Source organism: Vicia villosa, linkage group LG1, assembly GCF_029867415.1.
Source record: "Vicia villosa cultivar HV-30 ecotype Madison, WI linkage group LG1, Vvil1.0, whole genome shotgun sequence".
Lineage (NCBI taxonomy): Eukaryota > Viridiplantae > Streptophyta > Magnoliopsida > Fabales > Fabaceae > Vicia > Vicia villosa.
In genome coordinates this window covers 78,374,216-78,388,310 of record NC_081180.1, presented here as the reverse complement: position 1 = coordinate 78,388,310, position 14,095 = coordinate 78,374,216, and the positions used below count along the sequence as shown (strand labels likewise).

At 33.2% G+C, this 14,095-nt stretch overlaps 1 protein-coding gene across 2 annotated transcripts; it reads right to left on the bottom strand.

Moving 5' to 3' along the window:
- Positions 1-7,372: 7,372 nt before the first annotated feature.
- Positions 7,373-11,110, bottom strand: LOC131642992 (alpha,alpha-trehalose-phosphate synthase [UDP-forming] 5-like). 2 transcript variants are annotated; one of them, XM_058913144.1, is made up of 4 exons: positions 10,811-11,110; positions 8,544-10,565; positions 8,179-8,452; positions 7,373-7,870 (listed from the first exon to the last, which is right to left on the bottom strand). In XM_058913144.1, exons 2-4 carry the CDS (start codon positions 10,532-10,534, stop codon positions 7,565-7,567), a joined length of 2,571 nt encoding a protein of 856 aa, XP_058769127.1. In that variant the 5' UTR covers positions 10,535-10,565; positions 10,811-11,110; the 3' UTR covers positions 7,373-7,564. The 2 variants fall into 2 exon arrangements, with proteins under 2 accessions (XP_058769127.1, XP_058769122.1); XM_058913139.1 differs by having other exon boundaries at positions 10,885-11,108.
- Between the last annotated feature and the right edge of the window lie 2,985 nt (positions 11,111-14,095).

The following is a 14,095-nucleotide window of genomic DNA, read 5'->3' as shown; positions in this document are numbered from 1 at the left end:
CCTTTATACCCTAGTCTCAAAATTTCATCAGAGTTTCGTGAAATCGAAAACCATGAATTACGCGGGAATCGTGTTCATCAAAACCGCGTCGTAAATTAAACTTTTAAACCATAGTCTCAAAATTTCATCAGAGTTTCGTGAAAACAAAAACCATGAGTTACGCGTAAATCGTGTTCATCAAAATAACCCTAGTCTCAAAATTTCATCAGAGTTTCGTGAAATCGAAAAGCATGAGTTACGCAGGAATAGTGTTCATTGAAATCGCTTAGTCAAATAAAACTTTAAACCTTAGTCTCAAAATTTCAACAGAGTTTCGTGAAATCGAAAACCATGAGTTACGCGGGAATTGTGTTCATCGAAATCGCGTAGTCAAATAAACCTTTAAACCCTAGTCTCAAAATTTCATCAGAGTTTCGTGAAATCGAAAACCATGAGTTACACGGGAATCGTGTTCATCGAAATCGCGTAGTCAAATAAAGCTTTAAACCCTAGTCTCAAAATTTCATTAGACTTTTGTGAAATCGAAAACCATGAGTTATGCGGGAATCGTGTTCATCATCTTTTCGTTGCTTTCCCTCAATGCAAACAATTTCAACCATTATGTCCATGCTCAGCTACGGGCTCCGACATATTGTTATTGGACCTGACGCTGTATGGTGGAACCACCAGGGAACCGGTTTATTATCCATTGAACTTAGCCAACTGAGTTACACGATCAAGATCTTCCAAGAAATTGTCCAGTAGCTGCACCAGAAGCACATTTGTTCTACCCGCCCGAATCCCGGGTAACGATTTCAATCTATTTCAATCCAATTGAGAATGAATATGGTAAAATATTGTTTATATAGTTTAATTTTTAATTAATTTTCAAATATCTAGATTCCACACTATTTGGAAGAATCAATGAGAATTCACCGGGGTAGTATTGTGATTCAAAATCGACAGTTCTGGGAGCGGGAGTGGCATGTTCATGGAGCATGCCCAAACTTAAATTGTGCTGAGTATATACACTTTGTGTTAGAGACCTACATTATGCTGGATTTTTTCGAGCTTTGGCATCTAGGCATATTTTTCCCAGGGATTAACTCCAACTCCCAAGAATATATTTTATTACAAAGAGCGGATCAAACATGTAATTACAACTTACTTACGTAATCATGTACTAAATATCGGACCAGTAGATCTGGAGTTGAATTGTTTAGGCCCTTCACATGACCAACACTTTTTCCAAGTTAAAATCTGCATGGCGCGAAATAAAGTTCAATGGATCAGTTGTCCACAACGACCACGGGAAAATTGCGGGGAAAGATTTAGATACCTCACCTATAGGTCACGAAAAGTAAAAAACTTAAGCTTTGGAGTGTTGCAGCGGCAGTGCGGAATACTCGCCAAGCATTTACTAATGTGCTTGTTGATTATCAACTGAACCAGGTTCATTTTTTATTTTTCATAGTTACTTACTGAAGCAAATATTCAAAATAATATTGATCTACCTATTATTACAGGTGCTTGAAACATCTCGAGTACCGATTATAGTAGCACTTGCAGAGGATAAACGATGGAGAGTTTGGCTTGCAATGGGTGCTCTTTGCTCTGTGCTCAATCGTTATAAGGTTTGTTTCTTCACATACTTGCTAGTATGGTTATGGTAGAATTTTAAAAAATAACAATTAACCAACGTTTAGTATAATATGTCACATTTTTTAATGTTTTATAAATGCACCAAACAGAAAAGTGTCATACTCATACGCAACACTCTCTTCCATGTTTACAAATAAAACTCTTTCATGTAGGGGTGATCGTATTCGAACCAATCCAAAAGGAAAATCGCAAACCGAACCAATCCAAATCGAAAACCGCAAAAACCGCGTTTGGTTTGGATAGTTTTGGATGATTTTTGGGCCGAACCGCACGGTTCGGTTCGGTTTGCGGTTTTCATGTTACAAAACTGAACCAAACCGAACCGAACCGCATATTTAACTAAACTTTTGAATTTCTATAATTAATTTATTATATTTCTAATCCAATTGCAATACTGTAAAAACTCATGTCACGTGACTCACTATTCCTTCATTCTTCCTTCCTTTTCAACATTTCAACTTCATTCTCTGATTTCTCTCTCACTCATTCTAGAGAAGCATTTGGTGTATATGTAGTACTGATAATATTTAGTCCTGAAGTTGTAATGTTGTATTAATATTTAAAACTGAAGTTATTTGATACTTGTATATGTAGTATGTAGTTTATTAGTTAGTATGTAGTTTATTAGTATGAAAAACTGTATATAGTATGTAGTATGAATAATTGAAGTTATATTAATAATTTAGTATGTAGTATATGTAAAATACATAGTATGGTACTGTAAAATACATGATACACTTATATGGTAGTAATTTTGGTGTAAAATACATGTATGGAGGAATGAATTGTTTTTGTGTAATTAGTATGAAAATTTTTTTTTTAATGGTACTGTAATATATGTTATATATGTATGGAAGAATGAATTATTTTCCTTTTTTTATTTCAGTACATTTTTATTTTATGGTGTAAACCGCAGCCCACCGAACCGATCTCAACCGCATTGGTTTGGTTTGGTTTGGTTTGGATGACTTTTTAAAAATTAACCAAACCAAACCGAACCGCATGCATTTTTATCTCGCGGTTAGGATGACTTTTATGCTCAAAACCGAACCAAACCGCACCGCGAACACCCCTACAGTTTCATGTAGACTTTTAATCAAAAATATGAAGAGCACCAACATATGTTGTAGCAGGTGGCTGTGAGGGTCAATGACAATATCAAGGTATATTTTCGCATCACTAGTTATTGTAAACGTTATTGTTTTCCCTTTCAAGACTTCTAGAATGCGTAGGTTATTGTTCTCATCATATTGCACAATTTTTGCAGCTTGCGAAGGCAAAACAATTCCACAGCGCACTACTGTCTGAAAAGCAAGATTTAGCAGTTGCTCTTAATCGTATTAATTCTTTGATAGAAATTTCAAAGAAAAATCTTGCAAGTACTGTAGAAAAGGTTATGTTTCCCCTGTTGCTTAGCTACTTGTATATTTTATTTTGATGTTTTGCAAAAACAACTTTGCTGCTACTTACTATTATAAATAATTGTGAATCCAACAGATAGAATGTCTTCTATCTGAAAGCTGCTAAATTTCCTCAAGAGGGGAAAAACACCTTGCAGCCGCCTTAGTGTTTGACTGGAGGGAATTGGCTGATGCCGAGAAGGGGCTAAAGGTGCTCATGTCTATTGCTTCATCCTCAGAAAAAGAATACAACCTAATTCAGAAAGATGTAGATGCTTTTGAAAAGGAGTTGCATAGTGAAAGGTATTTTTTATTTTTTAGCCGTCCAATAAAATTTGTGTTAATATTATGATATGGTGGATTTTGGAAAATGATTACCTCATGTGAATTTCAATTGGTTCAACAAATGCTTTTCCAATCATGTCATGCAGGAGTTTACGGAAGAAGCTTGAGGAAGAACTACCTTTATTGAATAACCAAATTGCTCGGTTGAAAACTGAAACTGGAGAGACCGCAGTACAACAACTTGTGGAAGAAATAAGATTTTGCAAGAGCATGATCAAGTGTACTGTCTGTTCTGACCGCCCAAAAGAGGTAAAAACAGGCCAACTTATCCAACTGTAGTTTATGCTTTTTATGTAGTTAAATTAAGTTGGGAGTTTGATCTGCATTGTGATTTTAAAGTGCTATAATCTATTTTACAGTCCATGCATACAAAGAAATCTTGAACTCCGACACCGCAAATGTCCTGCCTGTGGAACAACATTTGGACTCACAATACACTCATATAAGGAATACCCTGTATTATACAAAGATTCTTATCCCACTAGCAATATTCTTGCACTTGTTTTGTGTATGATTCAAATTCTTGCAATTGTTTTCGGATTATAAACCATTGTACATCATTTTTAGAGCTCTATAGAACATGTACAAAAAACTGAGTTTGACAAAAAAGGTATATAATTCAAATTTGACTATTAACATAATATGCCAAATGATTGTTGAAGAGGATTTAATAGTTAAGAGAAACATTTTTTTCTTTATAGATTTTAAGTTTGAACTTTGGAGTTTGTATGGATTTCAATTTAACGGGTTTGGTGTTTATGAGTTTCAAAATTATGGTATTCATTATGAGAGGAGTCATTTGTGGAGATGTCACACTAAGGTATAATGTATGAACTGGGAGCACAATTATTAATGTCATGTAGATTTTTTAATTGAGTCAGTTATGGGTTCAATAGTATACTCAATAGAAGATCGAGAGAATGAGGATAAAGGTTACTTTCAGGAACCAAGCTGTTAATGTCATCGTGCATAGTAGGTTCAGAGTTCAAAGAAATGGTTCTGAGATGAGAACTGTGAACATGCCAAGACATGTTGAGACTAGGTATGTAGAACGGACAACCTCAATACTTGATAGAGTATGTGAGTTGTCCATTTGTGGGGAAGTCAAATTATTTATCTGATTGATGTCGGAGGAAATTTCTCCTCAAACATTCAATGTTCCCACTGCATTCTGCGATGGTACATTCGCTTGTCCTTTTGTGTTTTGGTGGTCGTTTTGAGGAGGTGGGACATTTCTTGACGGTGGACGTGCCATTTCTAATAGTTTTTTTACCACTTCTTAAGTGCATATAACCAACAATATTTCACAAACGAAGAACTGACAATATTGTGTAACAAATACACACTTTTTTTTGTAAAGAATCTACTTATGAATTTAATGCACAAATAGGTCCCACTGGGCGTGCCAGTTTGTTTACTGTGAAATTTAGTAAATAAGCACTAGTCTTTTAAAAATGGTTACTTGCAGAATCGATTAGTTGATCCTGGGATATATGTGCATAAATATTTGTGACTTTGTTTAAGTGTTTTGTGTCAAGTGAATTCTATTATGATTTCTACTAAGTTTGAAATGTAATGTTTTGTAGAAAATGAAGGATTTCAACTTGGTCGAAATCTTTGTAAACAGTAAGGAAAAAAGATAAAAATAAAATGCACAAACCAAGTTAAAATAAAGGAAATTTACTTAGTGTAAATAACATGTTGCTTAGGATCATACACGCTCAAATGACTCTTTTCTCTCTTAACGCTAGGATACTTTGAGTTTGTGAGTTTCTGTAATGATTTTGACACACTGAATCCTAACACTGGAACTCCTATTTATATTAATTCATAGATAAATTCCCTTCAACGGCTTTCGCCCTAGAAGTTAACACGTCTTCGCTGCATGCATTTCGCCCTTGGATTTGTATCCACGGTACTTTTGGATAAGTCTAAAAAAAAGTTATGTTGCTCTTATCGGAGCTCAACATATTACTGTCGAAGACATATGACAATCTTTGTCGTCGAAATCCCAGACTGATTATTTCTGAGAAAACGCTAAGTCCATACCTTTACCTCACGCTTGAATGCTTCGACTTCTTTTAAGCTGAAAGGATTGTGTCGAAATGTTCCTTTGACTCTCTAAGTTCTCTTGAGCTCTTCTTTCATATACTGAGGTCACCTAGGTCGAAATTCTAAGCCAACAATACCTGAGCTTGTTTCAATTGAATAAATGCCCGTGTTGCCTCATCGTTCCATAGGAAATTGTCTTTCTTCAAAAGATTGGTTAAATGTTTGGCAATTTTGCCAAAATCCTTCACAAACCTACGATAATAGCTAGTCAGACCTAAAAACCTTCTCAATTGTTTAATGGTATTAAAGAGTGACCAAGAATTCACAACTTGAATTTTGTGAGATCAGTAGAAACACCATCTGAAATGAAATGGCCAAGATATTCTACTTTTGGGAGGATAAGTGTATATTCTACTTTTGGGAGGACAAATGCACACTTAGGTTTATTTGAAAACAATTAGTTTATAATATTGTTAGAAAAATCAATTGTAAATGGATAAGATGGTCCTCTAAGGACTAATTGCAAACCAACAAATCATTAAGGTTTTGTTTGGGAGTTTGGAAGGGGAGGGAGGAGAAAATTTTGAAAAATAAGAAGGATTGTGTGAAAAGAATAAAAATATTTTAGTTGGAGGGTTTATGAGAGTTTATTTTTCTTCATAATACCAAAAATCTCCTAATTTGGAGAAACTCAAATTTGTATTGAAGGAGGATTTTTTAAGGTTTCGGAAGGCTTACATAAAATTTTCAAATATCTTTTATGTTATTATAATATTCAGAAAATTAAAAATACAATAAATAATAAATACTATTTGATGGTTTTATACAACATCATTTTTTTTAAAAATGTCAAATATTTTTCTATATTTTTAAAAAAATTCATTTTCGAAAGCCTTCTCTTCCCCTTCATTTTTTAGTCAATTTTTTTTTATATATATTTGACATTTTAATTAATATTTTTTTTAAAAAGATAATATTGAAATAAAATAAAAGTTATTAGATTAGAATTTAACTTTGTCTCAAAAATCAAATAATTCAAAAACTGTTGGTTTTATTTGTATAATTATTTTAAGAAATATTTTGCTCACTTAAGCATATAATTGTCAATTAAAATGTTAGATTAAAAGAAAATAAATGGGTAAAAATTGGAATAAGTCTTTAAACCTACTCTTAAAGATAATATAATATTTCTCATATATAATCGAGTTGACTCATGAACCTAACGAGTTGAAGTATGTATAGTTGAAGTTCAGCTTATTTAGTTAAGGAACATAATTTTTCACTCATATTCAACTCATATGGTTCACTAACCTAGTTCATCAGTTTAATAGTTAAACTGAATTCTGAACTATTTTTGAGTTCTTTCAGTTCATTGTCAGCCCTACTTCTAAATATTAGCGCGTCCGAATGCTTATTTCTAAGAGAGGGGCCAAATTGAATTTTTATAACATTTTTGAGAAATATATGAGGTGTAATCATGTAATATATATCGATCCAAGCCCATTGTGTAAACTACACGTACAAAATATCTTTCAGCTTCAATACAAATCCTTATTTGACAAAATATCTTTTACCAATTCTGATTTCATTTTATAATTTATTCCATTTTGGCACTACCAGGTTTAGCTCAAAATTATGCATGGAGGAAAAGAAAAAAAATGTCATTCCACACATATGCACATATTACGTACATGTTACATATGTCAAAATAATCTAAGATATTCACAAAATATGAATCAAACATAAACATTATGTAAATTGCACGCACAAACACATTTGTAATTTTGGCTTATATAATGCCCCAAAACTATGCATTAAGGAAAAGTAAAGTCATTCCACTAACACGTACGCTAAATGCATCAAGATCTAATTAAGAATTCTATGCAACATTCATATTTATAACATTTTATTGCTCTATTATCATCAACATAATCTCATTTAAAAATTATTTCTATTGTCTAAATTAACCATCAACAACATAAATACAATCAGTAGTAGCAACAATGTTGGGATTACAAATAAAAACAGATCTAAAAATACAGCACAAGATAACCAACCAAGTATTCACACATACTACAATTTAGCCAATGATATTAGTATATGTTTCCTACATATATTAGAAAAGCTTAATTGTGAGCAAACTGGGAAGGACTTCTAGCAGCACTTTGCTCAGAAGCATTGGCAAGTCCCTGCAACATCCTCATAATCTCACTTGTGTCTTCCAAGTAATACTTTGCCTTGCTTGGTTTCTGACCAACAGTACAAGGAAACACGTCAGCAATAGGCGATAGCGATGCCCTTGCACTTGTTATTACTCCAAACATGTCTTCGTCCGATCTGTCATCACCAATGCATAGAACAAAATCCGGAATCACTCCCTTTTGTTGCATTGTTATCAGAAGACGTTCCGCTACAATACCCTTACTCACACCCTGCACCAAAAATGTAGCATCAATACTTCAAGTTGAAAATGTGTCCCGTGTTCAACACATGTTATCAGACACTGACATATGACCCGAGTTGTGTGCTTACATTCAAACATTTCTATTTTCTTAAATTATTCTAGTGTCTATGTCTCCGTGTCAATATCGTGTTTGTGTATGTGTTGGTGTTTCATATACAAACTACTTCAAGTCGTGTTTGTGTATGTGGTGGTGTTTCATATACAAACTACTTTCAGGTCTTCAACTAAATATAATTGATCTCAATATAAGTGGAAAGACGGCTTTTTATTACTGACCTGAGGTTTAACTTCCACAATGTTTGGGCCACTTTTAACTGAAACAGGCTCATTGGCGAGAACACTTTCTAGATGATCAAGAAGCTCCTTAGCTTGGCATGAACCGAAATCTCGGTCTGCAAATTCGTAATTCCAAACAAGAGCACTCTCTTTGGACTCTATGTTAGAACCATCAGTAGTTTCTGTATATAACTGCATAACTGGCTCAGCAATCTGTTTCCAGTCGAAATCAGGCACAGAAACACAAGCTTCCCATTCTTCAGTATGACTTGTCCTGGAAAAAAAGGTATAAAACTCGTCAGCTTACAGTCGCCACATAACACATGCATAAGCAGCATAACACAAGGAAATGTAACATAACATACCTCACGAAATAGCCGTGTTCTGCAGCGAGTCCGAGTTTCTCGCAGGAAGAAAACCATTCGGTAAGAGTCTTTCTCTCCTTTCCACTTACAAGGAAAACACAATTCTTGGTGTCACTGCACAAGCTGTTCAAGATGCCGACAGATTCAGCATTAGGTGTTGTACTAATTGATCCAGGCTGCACCATAGTACTATCGTAATCCAAAAGAATTGCTCGGTGCTTTGTCCTTTTATAAGCTGAAGCAATATGTTCCACGGATAGTTTTCTAAAGTTTGGATCCAAAGCAATTACTCGAAATCCTAAACCAAAGCCAATCCCCCAGCATCTCCTTCTCAGATGATCCCTACAAGCTCTTTCAAGGTCCTGCAAGAAGCTACGAGCCCAATATGCAACATCGTGTGTACTAACGTACCTATAATGTTTCTCGTGCCTCATTTGTTTTTCAGACTCCGGGACCATTAATGCAGAATCCATAGCTTCAGCAACAGCATCAATATTCCATGGATTCACACGAATTGCGCCGCTTAACGATGGAGAGCAACCGATGAACTCAGACACCACCAACATACTCTTCTTATGGATAGTCGAGCTTATTCCTAAGATCTCGTCTATTTTCTCATTTCCTTGTCTACAAATGATATACTCATAGGGTATAAGGTTCATCCCATCTCTTACAGCTGTAACAAGACAGCATTCCGCAATTGCATAATAAGCTATCCGCTCGTAACTCTGGAGTGTTGTATCGATCAAGATGACGGGTGTGTATCCAGGCCTTCCGAATGTGTCATTTATCCTTTTCACTGTTGCATAAGTTTCACACTGCACTTCTTGCACATCCTTTCCGCGGCCTCTAGCAGGGTTTGCGATTTGAACCAGAACAACTTTTCCTCTCTTATCAGCATGTTGTAAAAGCAGTTGTTCCATGGCCAGAAGTTTTAAGCTGATTCCTTTGAAGATATCCATGTCATCTACCCCAAGCATAACAGTTTGACCTTTGAATCGATTTCTTAACTCGGCAACCTTGCTTTCTGTCTCGGAAAGATTCATGACTGATTCAAGCTGACCTATATGAATACCAACCGGAAGAATCTTAATGCTAACAGTTCTTCCATAGTACTCAAGACCGATATATCCTCGCTTGGATTGATAAGCAATCCCTAGCATTCTACTGCAGCAGGAGAGAAAATGTCTAGCATAGTCAAAAGTATGAAACCCTATAAGGTCAGAATTCAGAAGGGCTCTAAGAAGTTCATCCCTAACCGGAAGCGTTCGGTATATCTCAGAAGACGGAAAAGGACTATGAAGAAAGAATCCTAACCTCGCCCGGTTAAATCTCTTTCTCAAAAAAGTTGGTAGAACCATCAAGTGGTAGTCATGAACCCAAACAAAGTCCTCATCAGGGTTAATGACTTCCATCACTTTATCAGCAAAAATCTTGTTGACAGAAACATAAGCCTGCCAAAGGGATCGATCGAATCGACCACCAAGATCAGGCGAAAGCGGAAGCATGTAATGAAACAAAGGCCAAAGATGCTGCTTACAAAAACCATGATAGAATTTAGTAAAAAGCTCAGGAGGGAGAAAAGTCGGTACACACTTGAAATTATCAAGCAAGTACTGAGCAACATCATCTTGCTCAATTGGATCAATCTCTTCTTTAAGACAACCGATATAGATCGTTTCGACATCATCACCAAGACCATCTTTCAGCTGTAAAAGAAGTGAATCCTCATCCCAAGTAAACTCCCACTTACCATTCTCCTCTTTCCTTTGCGCCTTCAAAGGAAGCTGGTTACCAACAATAATCATCCTTTCTTGACAAACAGAAGAAGGAGCATCAGAGCCAACACTGGTATTTGTTTCATCATCTAACTCAGACAACACTCCAGCAACAGTTGCAACTCTAGGAAGCCTCTTCTTCTCCCGACCGAAAGACGACGGCGAGCCACATGAAGTAAGATCTAACAAATTGGAATATGACCTTGAAGCCATTTCTCTCACTCACTCACTCACAGTCACAATCCTACAAAAACACAGTAAACAAAACATCAATTTCACAAATCTGATAACATATCAAACACCATCATCACTCATACACCAAAACTAGCAATGTACAAAAAGTACTTTGCATGAATTTGACAGAGTCCAAATACTTTTACCATATTAGAAACTATATTCAGAAAAACACAGATTTAACAATTTGAAGAAATCTTATAGTAATATAATAACAGAAATAACAATAATGATATAAATATGAACTACCACTACCAGAGATTAATTGAATGAAGAAACAGAAGAGGAAGAAGAGTATTAGAAGAGGAATGAAAAGGATTGGTAATAACCTTGAATGAATGTTAGTTGGAGAAGATACATAGACGAAAGAATCTTGTTCTATGTCAAAATCACACTCACAATGGTGTATGTGAAGTGAGAATAACTTTTACTACTTTTTGTCTAGAAAAACAGAAAGGGTTTTTAGTTGATTCATCATAATGATAATTTTTACATTACAAAACCAACCAACAAACGACAAATAGGATGTCTTTGTACAAACAAAACAACTTCAATTCATTCATTTATTCACTCACTCTCTCACTGATGTATGATGACATTATATTACAACATTATACCGGGACACTTTCAACACGATCTCGACACTGATACAACGACAATAATAATAATTTTAAAAAATAAATTAATTAAACGTGAATACATGTGTCTGACACACAGACACAGACACGTCTTTTTTTCGAGATATCAGTGATACATTTAGTAGATAACATTACATTAATTGCTACCAAACCTGACACAGTAAATAAACCCAACTTCCTTAACCATGGTTTGTGTTTTTCTTTAATTAAAGATTAACTTCACTGCTACCACCACTACTGGGTAAAGAGATTCTTTCTCAGAGCGCGTGTGAAACACTGCATGTGTAGTTTATGTTGTGATTGTCCAATTATGAGAGTGCGTGTGTTTCATGCGTGTTCGTTTGGTTTTTAATAGAAAAAAGGTTTTACTTCTTAAACTGTGTTTTTAGAGAAGATTAAGGAGTGGTATGATTATGATATTGTTAAGTAGACAGAGGCAGGGCCTGAGAGTTTGCTGTTGGGTTACGCGGAGTGTCGGTCAATCAAAATGGAACAAGTGTCCGGTGGATTCTGAGGCTTGCTTGTCTTATTTGTTGGTGGAGTTTGCTTGTGGGTTTAATGAACTACTTTCCTCTTAATTTTTAACTAGACGTTTGTTTTAATTTTAAAATATTTTTGTTTATTTTTAAAATGATTTTTTTAAAGTGAATATTAAAATTTTCTTAATTTATTTTTTATAAAGTAAAAAAATGTTTTCTTTTAGGATTAAAAACTAGTAACAAACCCGTGCATACGCACCGGTTCTATTCGGTTATGCGAATTTGGATACATCATTTATTTTAAATAAAAATGTTAAAAAAGAAAAGAAAAAAAAAGATAAATAATTGATTATTTCGTATATAAAAAAATGTAGATCAATAATAGATTTTTTTCCGTATACCATTTTTGGATCAAAAATATTTGATCATAAAATATTTAGATCAATAATAGATTTTTTTCCCATATACAGACTTTATTTTTGTTAGGTATCATTTACAAAAATATTTGGATTTATAGTAAATTTCGTATATAAAACTATTTAGATCAATAACAAATTTTTTCCCGTGTACCATTTTTGAATAAAAAATATTTAGGTCATAAATACCAATTTTCGTAAATAATAGATTTTTTTCCGTATACAAATAATATTTTTGCTTAGGTATCATTTACAAAAATATTTGGATCAATATTAAATTTTCGTATATTAAAATATTTAGATCAATAATATATTATTTCCCGTATACCATTTTTGGATCAAAAATATTTGATCATAAATACCATTTCTTATATATAAAAATATTTAGGTCAATAATAGATTTTTTTCCCATATACAGACTTCATTTTTGTTAGGTATCATTTACAAAAATATTTGGATCAATAGTAAATTTCGTATACAAAAATATTTACATCAATAGTAGATTTTTTCCCGTATACCATTTTTCGTAAATAATAATACAAATATTATTTTTATTTAGGTATCATTTACAAAAATATTTGGATCAATATTAAATTTTTCGTATAAAAAAATATTTAGATCAATAATAGATTTTTCCCCGTATACCATTTTTGGATAAAAAATATTTGAACATAAATATCATTTCTCGTATATAAAAATATTTAGATCAATAATAGATTTTTTTCCCGTATACAGACCTCATTTTTGTTTAGGTATCATGTACAAAAATATTTGGATCAATAGTAAATTTTCTATATAAAAATATTTAGATCAATAGTGGATTATTTTTCCGTATGCTATTTTGGAATAAAAATATTTGGATCATAAATACCATTTTTTTGTAAATAATAGATTTTTTTCCATATACAAATATTATTTTTGTTTAGGTGTCTTTTACAAAAATATTTGGATCAATATCAAATTTTCGTATATAAAAATATTTAGATCAATAATAGATTTTTTACCCATATACAAACTTCATTTTTGTTTAGGTATCATTTAGAAAAATATTTGGATCAATAGTAAATTTTGTATATAAAAATATTTAGATCAATAGTAGATTTTTTCCTGTATATCATTTTTGAATAAATTTTTTTGGATCATAAATACCATTTTTCGTAAATAATAGATTTTTTCTGTAAACAAATATTATTTTTATTTAGGTATCATTTACAAAAATATTTGGATCAATATTAAATTTTCGTATATAAAAATATTTAGATCAATAATAGATTTTTTGAGTAAATTTTTCCCGTATATCATTTTTGACTAAAAAATATTTCGATCATAAATACCATTTTTCGTATATAAAAAAATATCAATAATAGATTTTTTTGTGGAAGAAAGAAGTGAGAAAATGATGAAAGAGAAAAAAATAGAGAATGGAGAGAGATTTGATAAGTTTGATAAAATATAAGAGTTGTATTATTTTAAGAATAAAATTAAGAACTTTATGGTGCAAAGACCAAAAAAACACAATTTTAATGTGGTGGCAAAAAATCAAATAAGGGTATTTTTGACTTTTCCACAACCATTAATTTTCTTATATTATAGATAAAGTAATGATCAATGGTAACAATGGATCTAGGCATCCGATGCGGCAAAAAGTGGGTTGACTCCATTGGGATTGACTTGTAAAGTTATCACTTCAACTTTCAAGTTAATATGTGAGAGAGAAAAGTAAATTGGAATTGAGTTTGAAACTTCGTACATGAATTGGCGCCTCTTCTATATATAGTAAAGAGAAAACAACAAATTTGTTATTTGACAAGTGTGGATTATGAAGAATCGTTGGATGCACTTAAAGCTCGGATTCCCTGTGATCATCAGTAGGATAGTTCTCATGTGCTGAGAAGTTTTTGAAAGGATTGTAGTTCTTTCAGAGTGGTCAATCAGGATCAATTTGGTCAACCTGGAACAATTGTCCTCCAAGCTCTTGTCTACGCGTGGCGAGGCAAGGGTTTGTCG